General features: G+C 37.7%; 1 protein-coding gene across 3 annotated transcripts; it reads left to right on the forward strand.

The window, feature by feature from the left end:
- Positions 1–1,547: 1,547 nt before the first annotated feature.
- On the forward strand, positions 1,548–11,896 carry LOC111266695 (UPF0462 protein C4orf33). Of its 3 annotated transcripts, none has more exons than XM_022844401.2 (7): positions 1,548–2,294; positions 5,052–5,224; positions 5,767–5,824; positions 6,136–6,187; positions 7,982–8,178; positions 10,000–10,097; positions 11,153–11,896. In XM_022844401.2, the coding sequence occupies exons 1-7, from the start codon at positions 2,176–2,178 to the stop codon at positions 11,275–11,277; spliced, it is 822 nt and encodes a 273-aa protein (XP_022700136.1). In that variant the 5' UTR covers positions 1,548–2,175; the 3' UTR covers positions 11,278–11,896. The 3 variants fall into 3 exon arrangements, with proteins under 3 accessions (XP_022700136.1, XP_022700135.1, XP_022700137.1); XM_022844400.2 differs by having other exon boundaries at positions 1,550–2,294; positions 5,040–5,224; XM_022844402.2 differs by lacking the exon at positions 5,052–5,224 and having other exon boundaries at positions 2,157–2,294.
- Positions 11,897–13,528: the final 1,632 nt, after the last annotated feature.

The raw sequence follows: 13,528 nt of genomic DNA on the forward strand, positions 1-13,528 counted from the left end.
CGTTACTTCCTTCTGTTGACATACATCGTGACAATGTATTTAGAGGCTATTAGCACACGTGTTGAAAGAGTCATACGACACATACTGCGACACGTAGGAAGAGTGAAGAGGGCTGCAGGTAAATGCAATAAGTTTTTTTTACCTGCTTTCTTAGAAAGACACGAGAGCAACTGATTATTAAATTACTCAAGATTATTTTAAGCGAAGAAAAAACTTTTCTACGCAATAAACTTTACTCACCAGCATTCAGCCAACATTAAGCTAGGTATTAGGATGCACACCTATCGATTACGGTGAACGTTTTTCATCTCTCACTGTGGATACTCTATCTGCTCGACTGGTCTATTACTCAACGGCGTCCTTACTAAGCATACAAATGAATTGCCTTATACAAAATACATAGCAACTGACATAACGTATCTCTCCTATAATTTAGGTATAATGCAATGAAAGTCTACGCGCTACTTCAAGAACGACATGACACCTGCAATCAAAATAATGAACAGCCATATATTATACGAATCTCCTAAAAATCTCCGAGTATCCCTAACGTCAGTTCGAACAGTATGCTTCCTTCTGCAGTTCCCAAAATCGACGTCCCTTTTGTATGTAAAGCTGTAGTGAAGATTAGAATCTTTCAACAGCGGACATCTCTTATACTCCGTGCAAGCCACCTAGGACACTCGATACACTGATGTATGGTGAGCGTTTCCAATATTTTTCTTTTCTAAAAATTACTCAACCCCCACGGAAGAAAATCGGTATTATGAATTCAAACATCTTTGGATGCAACCGCAGAAGCCTGTGATTCAGAGGCGCGATCTTATAGAGCCTATTCAAGAGGTGTATTTACAAATTTATTGAGCACGCTAGCTAATTATAATCATTACAGGCTGTTTTCGTCAGTCAAGTTCCCTACCTCTTGAAGCACTACAGGAGACGAGAAAATAATTTTTTTCCCATTTCCAAAAAACTTCAAAGGTTAAATATAATAGAATCAATCGAGTATTGGAAGATGTTTATCATTATATCTTGATTGATCAGGTGGAATCCTCTCACAATCCGCCATTGGTTGTTTCCATTAGCCACAAACATACGTTAGTTTACGATAGGCAATCTACAGGCACTAAGGGACTTTCTGATAGTTAGTATTCAGACCTTCTATAAGTTCTTAAGAGATCATGTAGGGAAGTAATTGCATCGATGCTTTGTTCGCATTTCGAAGCTTTTAAATTCGAATTAATCTCATTACTTTTAAATCGCTTATATTATTATATGAATGGTAAAAAGAGGTGACATCGCTACTCGTGTGCCAGTAAGATACGAGCGACAAAGACTATGTCTATACAGGAGTATTAGCAGAAGTATCACGGCGACGTTTATATTTCTCCCGCATGCAAGCTGCCTGCACGGCATCGGAAATCCTAAGCGACCACAGTAAACGGAGTAACATTCAGCGGAGAGAAAACGTTTGACAGAAGGCATGGGCCGACAGATAACCGCGTGAGTGGCCGCGTGAGCTGTCAAGCGACGCCATCGCGCGTCAAACAAAGCACTCCCATGTCTGTAGTGCGCCAGCGACAGCGACAGCGACGCCATCCGCTAAGAAGGGAAAAAGGCAGTCTCTGCGTCGATCCCCATGGTTGGAGCTCGATATGGGAGGGAGGTTGCTGCTTCTATCGCCGCCGTCGTTTTGCTATTGCTGTTAGTGCATGGGCAAATGTGCGTTAGTTGCGTTACTTTAGCGCACAAATGCGAAGCCCTTGTACCTACCTACCTACCTACCTCTTGTTAGAAATTATTTAAAGATAAACGAGACATACGAGGGTTACTGGTGCACCGTGCTGACCCTACGGACCATCCGCACAGTTTGTACACACATCTGCACACATATACATACACGCGTAAACATATCAGAACAATTCAGCGACGGAGTAAATGCGCGATAATGTGTGTATAATCATCATCTAAAGAAGCATTTCACTTAGGCAAACGGGTAATTTGTCAAAATGCTATTAAAAAGTTTTCGAGCAGGATTATCTGTCCATGGAAGTGTACGTGAACCAGTAGCAGCAACATAGAGAAAATATCGTCATTTCGCCGTTTGCAAGGAAACGAATCTGATGTGAAGGAAATTTCGACTCAACATAAGTTGCTTTACGCTCACTGAGAGACATGGTGGCTCGCTGTGTTCCTAGTCACCTTCGGTGGGCGGCCGTCCTGTTTTTAACTAGTGGAATGACGCAATGGATAGTGCGTGCTGCTACGGGCTCCACTTCACAAAATGCACCTGTGTGAGTTTTGATTTTTTACCAACTCAGTTTTAAAAAATTAAACGGCGTACAGTACGTAGGGCGATCAATGTACAGATGACCCATGAGGTATTTAGCGAAGGGTCTGCTTGAATGTGTCATAAGCTTCAAGGATATAGGCTGACAGTTGCAATTAGTTCAAATTTATACACGTTTTGATTTGGTGAAACATCAATACAGTGTTACTGTTACTATGTTGATATCTCGGACACCGTTTGCCTATAAACTTCTCAGAGTTCCTTGATATTTTCAAGTACTAACCGCAGATCTTCATCTGCGCCTTTGTGCTTTCTTAAAAGACAAACAAAGGAGGTCTCCGCATATTGAAAGTTAACGTTATCGCTAACATTCTGATAATATAAATTGAGGAAAGAACAAAGTATAAACTACGCTCAGAGATTTATTAGATGGTTAGGACCCTCTATTTACGAGAGGAATAAGTTCTGTTACTGCAACATGACCATATATGGATGGCAAACAACCCATTATTTCGCTTCTTACCATATATAACAAATTACGGCTATAAAATAACGCAGGTATATTTCTTATGCATACATCTTTAAGTATATCCATTTACTACGACGTACAGAAAGAAAAAAACCGTATGACGGGGAAAAGCTTTGCAATTAAATTTGGAAATACGGCTTCTAGCTTACATAACTCTAATAGTAGACAAGGTTATCTAATTAATTTCACAGCTTAGTGAAATTGGAACTGATGTAAGCATTTGCTGGCAGGGTTAGGACGAAATGCACTAAACATTTTTTATTAGACACAATTAACACTATTTCCTGCGAAAAATGCCCTATCGGTTTCAAGCTGGAATCCGTACTAGTAATGTATGCATAAGGAATGATGAATGGGACAAGCAGGGCGTTCAGTGCAGAAGCACGGATGTTTTGGTTGCCATGGTGATTTTCTGTGATGGCTTATGGAAGTGTTACTACCAAAAGGGGCCTATAATGATTCTGCTAATCGTATCGTGGTTGCCTGTTCCTAAACATAGGAACACGGGGTAGCTTAGGGTCGAATCCTGACGTAGACACACATTGTTTTGTACTGGAAGCCCGCTTGATTGTGTGCTAAGTTAGCTATTCGAACATATGTATAGAAAAAACAGCTATTATGTATGTGACGTTGTTCATCGATAACTTACTATTATAAGAAGAACTATTACTGTATCTAAATACGCTAAATGATTTTGCTTTCCATGATATCAGTATTAAACTAAACGCTAAAAATATTCTACATTATTAAGTGGCCCCGCCAACTGAAAGGACAATTAGTGCTATGTTAGAAATTAGATTTTCTCTGGTATAGTTAAACGTACATGCCGAACGAACTAGTTTACGAGACGAATTAGTTTGTTTAGTGAAACAGCTCGTGAATGTAAAGTAGTGCGTCAATGGAACACCATCAAAAAGCAAGAAAAATGGTCGATGGTTAAAAAAGTAGCTTTGACTTTCCACCAAATAAAATCAGCAGCAATTTATTGATTACTAGCAAAAACCGGCCTGCATACAATCAATAGACCACTCGGTAACTGAGTCAAAAGTATTGTAGTATGGAATAGAACTTCATCTAATAGTTGAACTCTATCGAAGTGCAAAACATCGAACCTATAGATTTAGAGCGATGAACCCGTTTAAAATAACAGTAGAGTATTTAGTAGTCATAAGTAAGCCATTGCTGCTAGACAAGCGCGTTCCCTATTTTCATTTTTGAGTAGGCTTTTAGCACCCTTTCTACATGTCGTAAATTTCTATTATGTTCTTGCTTTAACTTTATATAACTTTATATAAATTTTCTCGCATTCCACTTGTTTCATAAACGGCACATATATTTACTAAATTCAGAATGGCTCATTTGGAAATTAATGTGCTGAAACCCAATAATATAATAACGGTATCAGTGTCAGTAGGATATCGTCTTGGCACACACTGAAACTGTCTCATATGCCAATTGACTTAAGTTATATTACTAAGTTTAGTTTGTTGAGTATCGCTCAACTTAGAACTCAGAAAAGGGAAGTATTGTTAGGGGAATGATCGAATAGTTTATATGTTGAAATGCCTTTATATGAACGTAAGAATTTTTGCGATATAAACCTTCTCAGGTAATAGCACTTTAAATTCTAAATAAGCCTTTTGAATGTTATAACTGAACAATGTTACCGTTTCAATGTTACCGTTAAAAACTTGCAACTTGTTCCATGAAAAAACTTTTGCACTTGTTGTTAATTTGATAAACTAGATATTTTTATTACATTTTATCAATGAAATACGCTTGCAATTCGTTGTCATTTATTAAGGGTTTTTTATTTTCAACGCCCAACCGGAGTAGATGCATCTTTTTACTTACGTGCTAATTTTAATACTAAATTTGGCAAGAAATTAAGTAATAAATTAAAGCAGGCTTCACCTTAGCTTTTTTCGGATCGTAATTCAACTTAAAAGGAAATAATAAGTTATCTTTTGGGTAAAATTCTCTGCGAGATTGTTTTCTTCTTGTATAAAGCTGTCCCGCGCTACTTGGAAGCGCCAGCTTACAAGTCAACGCACGCGGAGCTAAAGATCGACGGTTACACTTACCAGGCTTATCTTGCTACACATGGCTAATTTTGGGTCCATGTTAATTCACTTCTAAACAAAAACTATGCGAAAAAGTTTCATCATTAATAAAAAAAGAAATCACTGCTTTTGCGACTGATGTTTATACTTTGATCAGATTATATTTTAGTATTGAAAACACATGGTATGGAACGCCGCGAAATGGACCAGCGTATAATTTCACGATTCATCAGGAAAACAATGGAGAAGTTCCGATTTATTTAGAGGCTCCTTTCTACAATGAACAAGAGACACCAAGAAGCACCCCTATGGGAGGATTTCTAGGGCTTTTGAACTACGAAGGTACTCAAAAAATTAAATAGGCGTCTACCTGGATTTGACCCTACGCATTCTTCTAATATTTTCCAAAAACTACAACCACAACATAACTAAACTCGTACTAGTCTACCTCATTTTATGTGTTTTACCATCTATTCTATCAAAAAAGCATAATAGCTATTATATATCTTTACAATGAAACGGAATAGAAGACAAAATTAAAGATAACGTAAGTTAACACGATTTTTTTATCCTCTTAATAGTCTGTCCATATTTTCTTTGCTAAGTGGATAACTGTAGATCCGCCTTGTTGAGGTTTGACACCAACTTTATAGGTGTGGCGGCGTACATAAGATGACCTATTATGTCAATTTTTTTTTATCGATACGTTGGTATGGTAGCCCTTCAATATTGTGACGAACCCTTTTGAAATACAATCCATATGATTAACAGTCAATTTAATTAAAGACATATAGTTCCCATGACTAAACTTAAGATCCCTGTATGGTCTATATAAGAAAGCTTTTGGTTATAGTAGCTCTGAAGCTTGAAGGTTGTTCTTTCAGCGTTTGAGATGCAGTTCATTGGTGATGGTGACCAGTGTCTCCACATTGTAGTCGGACCGTAAGTAGTGTACGTTTCTTAAAAGTAATGATTGTTTGCTGTTCAGAGTCTGTTAAGCCACCACTACATGCACAGAAGTTAACTAGCACTTTAAGCTAACTAAAGTTATAGAATTATGTGGTTTTATCTTAGCGACACATGCTGTGTATACGGTAGGCTCGAGGTCCAGATACTATTTCCGGAATAAATATAGCCTTACCCTCTTAAGGCCAGTCTTAAGTCTAGTCCTCTTAAGGCAAATAAACTAAGAAAAACTTTGTCAAACACATACTCCTTCTAACTTGCTTATAATGATAATTTCTTGTTTCTAGGGCTGGTCATTACATCATATTCCTAATGTACAATGAACAACTCAGCATGAAAGTAAGTTGGATTATACTTGTCGTCATGAGCTATTATTGATGTATACAACAAATATCTGCCAGTATGTACGGTTTTCATCACCTAGAAAAGTTAAGAGTAATTAGTAGAAAATAGGTAACATACTTTTACATGTACTTTACATCCGCTCCAAGGAGAGAGTTCCAATGAACGGTAAGCAGTTGACGCCGAAGTTCTGATTATAAATAAAGCGTTTGCAAATTACGCATGTTTCATATATTTAAGTTTGATAGGACGAATGACACCCTTTTAAAGAGAAATAACTTGTCCAAAGAACAACTTGCAAATATTTAACTGAAAAGAAAATTCCCGCGAAAAACCTTTCTTTCCACTATTTCTTATTTGTCGTTCACATCTGATATAGCGTGCATTTTCGCGAGATTAAAACGCTGCTGAAAGAATCCAGGACATTTGCCTTCTGTATGGTGGGGATGCTGTCGCTAAAAAGATTGAGCAGTGGTTTGCTTAATTTGAAATCGAGATCTGAGACCTAGAATATGCCCCCCACTCTAACCAACCATCTGAATTTGGTGACGACCATCTAAAGACACTTTCGAAGAAAGGGGGATACAAACAACTCGAAAATTTGTTGAGAAGGTAGGCAGCAGCCACTCGACCGTCGTTAGCCATTTCAAGCCCCTTGCGGTTACACAGAAATTTGGAGTTTGGGTACCTTATGAACTCTGTGAATCCGCTACCGAGTTACGGCTTAATGCTGCATATTAGCATCTCGTCCAGTATCGAGCGCCAGAGGGCCACAATGACCGACTCTTGCTCAGAATTGTCGCTGACAATGAAAAGTGGTGTCCGTGCGTCAACATAAATCTGAAATCAAAATGGATGACTCCACGAAACAAGCCAAGGCCCAAGATTCAATGAAATCTTCGCTTAAAAAAATTATGCGTTCTATTTGACAGAATTGCGAAAACCTGATTTAGTGGAAATTGCTTTCTACAAATTAGACAGTTAATCTGTATGTTAATTAGGCTATTTAAGAGGAAAGATCTGAGAAACGAGAACAAGGTATCGTGATCAATGATAATCTGACCCTCGGCACAAATCAATAACGCAAAACGTGGTTGGAAAGCTGCTTGACTGCGTACATAACCTGTCAGTTTTTGGCAAAACGGTACCATTTGGTGTTCAGAGACAGCCCTGAACGATTATGGGAGATATATAGCATAATAACTTACTATCACAGGAATAAAAACAATGAAATTTCTATTCAGTCAAAAAGCTAACTCTTTTCTAACCTAATTTCCGCTTAAATTCAAACTCCCGTTTTTAATCGTATAAGTAAAGATGTGTCATTAAGACGGTGTTAAAGCAAGATGCAACTGGCAAATAGCTCCCTTGCTTGAGTAACAGTAGCAAGGAAGAAAGGGGTATTTAGGATTACGAGTTTTTTCCATCATCCCCACCGCATTAATGTGTTGAGTATTTTTTCTGCTTGAATCCGATCTACACGTTCTTTGTATGGGTGCAATTACTAGCCGCTAATTTCATTATAATAAATTATAATAATATTATTTTTTCGGGTATATGTTAAACACGACCGGAATCAGGCTTCATTTCGCCTTATTTTTCTTTGGCAATTAACAAGTGTCAACAATCTTCTTGTGTCTCATCTTATTTTATTTTCAATTACAAGTGACAAGCTGTGCTAAAGTAAAATTGTGGTGGCCTAGAGTGAGCCAATGGATAATTGATTTTAAAGATATGTTTCGATCTCGATAAGGCTAATTCGATATTGTAATCTTTCCTTCTCTGCTTTAGGACGACCTACGCATGGCATATGATTCAAAAGTGTCCTACTTTCCACCATATTGGAAGGCTACAATCAAAATTCCGCTGGAGTATTTTCCAAAGAATGTCAAAAAATTTAATGCGGCAAGTCGGCACGGATTGCGACATAAACGAAGTATGGATGTATTGTACGTCGATGCGGAACCATTGCCGTCACATTTCACCAGGTAGTACCTAACGCCTAATATTTAAATGGAATTGAAGACACCTTTATTTACGCAAACAGAATTGCGTAGCACATAAGATAAGCATTGTGTAGGATATATTATATACTATTCAGATGGAAGAAAGATAGGTGTGCTACCATCATAAGCCCATCCGCACGCCTCCAAGCACAGTTATTGTTTACGACTTGTGGGATCATGGCATGTTTACTACGAAGATGATTGACTCTGAATTCCCAACATTTTTCAAGGTCCGCTTTATATAGTTGTGAAGGCGTTCGAGCACTTTGCTTCTCAAAAAAAAACAAGAATATAAAAGCAGTTTAACTTGGTTGTGCCCCAACCAACATTTCCAAAGTTATCGTTTCAAACATTTTCTTTGTATACCGTCAATGATAGACTTGCATATTATAAGAACATGGCTTCCACGCCGGAAGAACTACAGAAGTTAAATGAAACCAGAACCTTGCACAAAATGAACACCCCTAGTTTTTACTACAAAACATCCATATAAACTCTATTTCGATCTGATTAGTGCGGGAGTGAAGAGCATTACAGTGTCAATCTGTAGTCGAGATCACATTTCTAACAGTACTTTTTTTCTAATAATACCTGCATACCATATTCGGCTGCACCTTTAAACTTCTCATGTGCACATTTCAAATCCAGAGGACAGTAGATCTTTAAATTATTTGTATATTTTCAGTATGTAATTTTAGATGGGATATATTTATTTATATCAAGCAAAGAAACTGTATATAACAAAGGAATAGCACAGTTTTACTGGAAACCAGAGAAAGTAGCTAGGGGAAACCTAAAGGATGTTCGATCTTCACACAGAACAATTTCGAAAAAAGATTTCGCAAGGTGGATTGGAGCTTAGTCAGTCTCCTAAGTGATACACTCTATCGATGAGACTTTTTAAATAAATATACGTATAGTAATATGGCCTGCGACTACGTGTGCGCATCGCTATTTCCAACGGTTATCTGCAAATAGACAAGTGCGCAATGAAATTATGTTGTGCATGATCGAAAAGTTCATATAAGGAAAGAAAAGCGTTTTTATGAGGCACTAAGTTTTATTTTATCAGCCAACTGAAACACACCGGTAGACAAGGTGATAGTACTCTATATTTGGTTTGTAATTTTTTTCATACAGGTGTAACAATACATTGGTAAAAGAGACAATAATAGTTAATGGTTAAATAAAATTGAAAATCACAATGGCAGTGTGTGCGTCGTATATGAACGCTCACACTTTTTCTTATTAATCATTAGATTTTTAATAATATAGAGACGGACATGATTTATATAAATATAGAAGGCTATTTTCTATCTCGCGCACGATATGTAAACCCATCATTCTATATTTCTATTAGCTTCTGTTTGGCAACTCCCTATTGATGGGAACATCGACAGTTCTCGACTTTCTGGCGGTTTTTGTTTCCTCCTTTATATGTATATGTAGTAGTAAACAATTGGATACGTTCTCAAGCACGTACGCTAGTAGTTATACCGATTTATGCGTGATATGAGTAAGTACGCCAGAGAGCCTGCATACATAACGTGTGACTGCTGTATTGTGAAAAATGAACAAGAGCTCGTCGGTGACGATTATAGAGGAGTGCCGCGGGAAAATCAAACATGGATGTAGTCCCAGTAGATTAAGACATCAAATTTGTCAGTCCGTAACATTGTGAGATTGCGTCGATCACTTTATAATAACCTGATCGATAGCTAACTATTCAGTTTTTATAAATTGCGTATATTAGAAATGTACCGTTCGAAATCATCTTTTTGATTAATTGTGTTTATGTTACAGCCCCCCGTTCCGCACCGCACAGAGCATCAATTTTGAAAAAGTGCTCCTTACTTATGACAATACCAAAGTATCTAAGGTCTGGGAACGAGCAATCGACGGTAAGAATGATTTCATTCACCTTTTGTTCATTCATCACTAGAAGCTACTCAATTCCTTTATCTAATTTAAACTACGCTTTACATGGATTGATACATCACTAGTGGTACTGGCTTCGCTTAGAAAATGTTTTTATCAAGGTGATACGTCTCATGCCAATAATATTCACTGAAGTATATAACCCTCCAGTCTTTAGAGAAATTCTGCGAACTGGTAAAGAAGCACCATGAGCTAGCTTTATGCTCAAAAGTCTTTTTGCATGGGACGGAAAAGGCTCATTAATAATTTAGAACTGTACATAATGTGTATTTGACGCGTCGCAGAGTTGCGCAGTATCTATTTCGTATATATCGTATATCATTGTACATATCTATGTAATTACGTGTTTACCATTAAAGTCATTAACAATAATCTACTGGGTTACCTAATTCAGTTCTGCAGAACTATTCTGCACTCTTGAGAGTTTTGGATGTCTTACCATTTGCAAGTAGTAGTTGCATAGATATGAAGTGAATAAACCCCCGTTACCTTTCGAATGTTCGGATGCGGACACATAGCTTCAAGAAGGAAGAGGACTCATTGAACTGAAAGATGTTGAAGCAAAGGCGGCAAACGGTCTATACCTCGCACAGTGACTCATACCAACCGCTTGACCCCTATTTATTTAAATATATATCTCAGTAATTGATTATGTGTAACATATGACATACGCCGTCAAGCTGTCGCCTTGGGCGCACAGGTCAAGGTTCGCAAGCTTACTTATCTGCAAAGCGCGTACTTATCACACTGACATTTAGGACATTGAATGGCTTTTAAGCCTATGATTCTTCACGCTACAATTATTTTGTAAAGATCTGTGTGTATAACGCTGTAACCGTGATAAACACACGATATTCAAATGTAATGAGATAGATTTTTTGCCCTGGAGAACCAGATGGCGAGGCAGTGTTCGGGACGATTTTTGACACGTTTGGTTTTGAGACAATAATGCTTCTACATTTCAGTGGAATACGGCAAACTACATATTTTAGTAATCAATTGTTATATTTGCTTTCAGAGTATCGTAACGCACCACACGATACATCAAGTCCTGTTACTGGCTCAGCTTATGGTGGTCCATTGGTCGGAGCATTATTCCTTGCTTATACATCCGCATATGTTGCCTTTATAAAATATATGTAGCCTTTAAAACAGTGTCATCAGCTTAATTTGCTTCTGTGCTGATGAAAAAAAAAGCTACTTTTCTTAAAAAAGATTATGATATTGGACATGCGTAAATACAGCATTGTAAACTGGCAAAATCCTAATATATGTTTTGTATTAGTTTCTTTGTAAAACTATTATGTGGAACAAGTCTATATGAGTTCTTAAGTCGAATACTGAACTTTTTTGTTTACTAATGCTTTAATAATGATATGCAAAAAGCTATCTATTGCCACATTATGGCCGCAAGCATTGCCGATATATGGATTGTCATGCTTCATATAAAATCTACTGTAAGCTACGTGCTTTAGAAAATTCGCGTAGAAAACGTCAGTTTACGAATATTGGTGTTATTTGTGTTGACAGAGTCGAAAAGATCGCTTCAAACGGAGTGTTTCGATTCTTAATGTGTCATTAACTTACTCTATAGAGTTCACGTTGCTGAGATAAACTAAGTAGAAAGAGTTAAGTGCTTCTATTCTGTATAATTGTAAACACTATGGTTTCAGGAGTGGCTCTGTGCCACTACTGATGACTATGTAAGGTAACCGGAAGTATGTGTTTTTGTTTGCATTAAAAACATTGCATTTGTAACGACTGGCGTGTGATTATATATGGGTAAGTGTATGAATAAATATCTGTGAATGCGATGTTTACATACACATCGTAAGCACTCTGCGACCAAAACGTGGAGATATAGGTATGAAGTTAGAAAAGATCACCGATATTAAAATATAGGAAAATATCAGGGTCTTGCGAATAGTTCAGATTCTAATCTAACAGAGTTTCGTAATCATTCGATATTGAAAGAATCTTTTTTTTATTATTGAACAAACAAATATTCTCGCGAAGCCCACTGAGCATTAATCTAGTAATACCACTACTAAAAACTTAGTAACCTGTATAATTTCCTTTTCGTGTAACCTATATAGATTCAGCAACCGTTTATATATATGTATATATATATATAAACGGTTGCTCCTTTGGACGCGGTTAGGATGTAAGAGCCCCCTCGCTGATATATTGTTAGTCTCCTACAAACAGCTTATTCTTTCAAAAGTATTCGACTGCCAGCTGATTATGAAGTGGACATGCAGACAATATGATACGTTGGGAAACAAATTTCGATAACGAACGCATACCGTACGAAGTCGCCAGATACATACTTTACGAAGGGAAGGCGGGGGGCACTTAGTACGACGATGGACAAGGTATGTCGACACCAGGACTACTGAAGAAATACCGAAATATCCAGCTGGGAGGCGTTGCAGTACGCGATACCATTAGTCATTTCAAAGGGTGCATATGCATGAAGAATGCGCAAATACTGCGTGGATGCAGCGTGACTGGTAGAAGCGTATACAGAATACGGCACCTATATTGGGACATGCTTTGTCGGGCTGCTCGTCATTGAGTCGTCACCATTAAGCAGAGATAAGCTCTAATCCAATCTCTACGTGCTGTGGGACCCTTTTTGAATCACCCGAAATCGATAGTGTATTGTGTTTCCAGTGAATCTAAGGCTATAGAACTAGAAAACGGTTCTAGCACAGCACAGCGGAAACTCGACAACAGAAGAATAATAATAATAATTCTTGACTCCGTGCATTTTTTATAATCTTTCTCTTTCAGTCAGAGTACTAGCGTCGACTGGTGCTGTTTGTTTCTTAAGTTCCATTTAAGAATGCAGCAGTAGGTCGTCTGTAATATTTCTCTGACAGGATTTTATTTTACTTTCTATGTAACTTTCTTATTCTTGATGCAAAAATAAACCGCAGAAAGGTTAGCCTATGACTTTCAGCCAAGGTTAATGTTCTCAGGGTCCCATATTCATGTGGAGACGCCATGTCGCCAAATATTTATTATTATATTCAACAAACCGTAGAATCGTAGATAGCTAAAGTACGGTACGTTTTCCAACACGGTACACCTGTTTGCACAAATCGATTAAACTGATTGCTCGAAAATATGGCTGCCGACCAGCTCAGATTTGAACCCGTTAGTTAGAAACGTGACGCAAATAAACGAAAGTCCAACGTCTCAACATTAAAACGTCGACTCGCACAGTCGTGTTACCAAGAAGGCGTTTATACAATTATGGAGGAAACGTTTAAAACCAGCCCCTGAACGGTTTACGACTCAAATCGGAGCTGTCATCACGGGGAATCGTTATATTGGGTAAACCAGATTGTTGGAAATGATACTTGTAGCGCATGTAAAAACTTTCGTC

Source organism: Varroa jacobsoni, unplaced genomic scaffold (genome assembly GCF_002532875.2).
Source record: "Varroa jacobsoni isolate VJ856 unplaced genomic scaffold, vjacob_1.0 scaffold_1108, whole genome shotgun sequence".
NCBI lineage: Eukaryota > Metazoa > Arthropoda > Arachnida > Mesostigmata > Varroidae > Varroa > Varroa jacobsoni.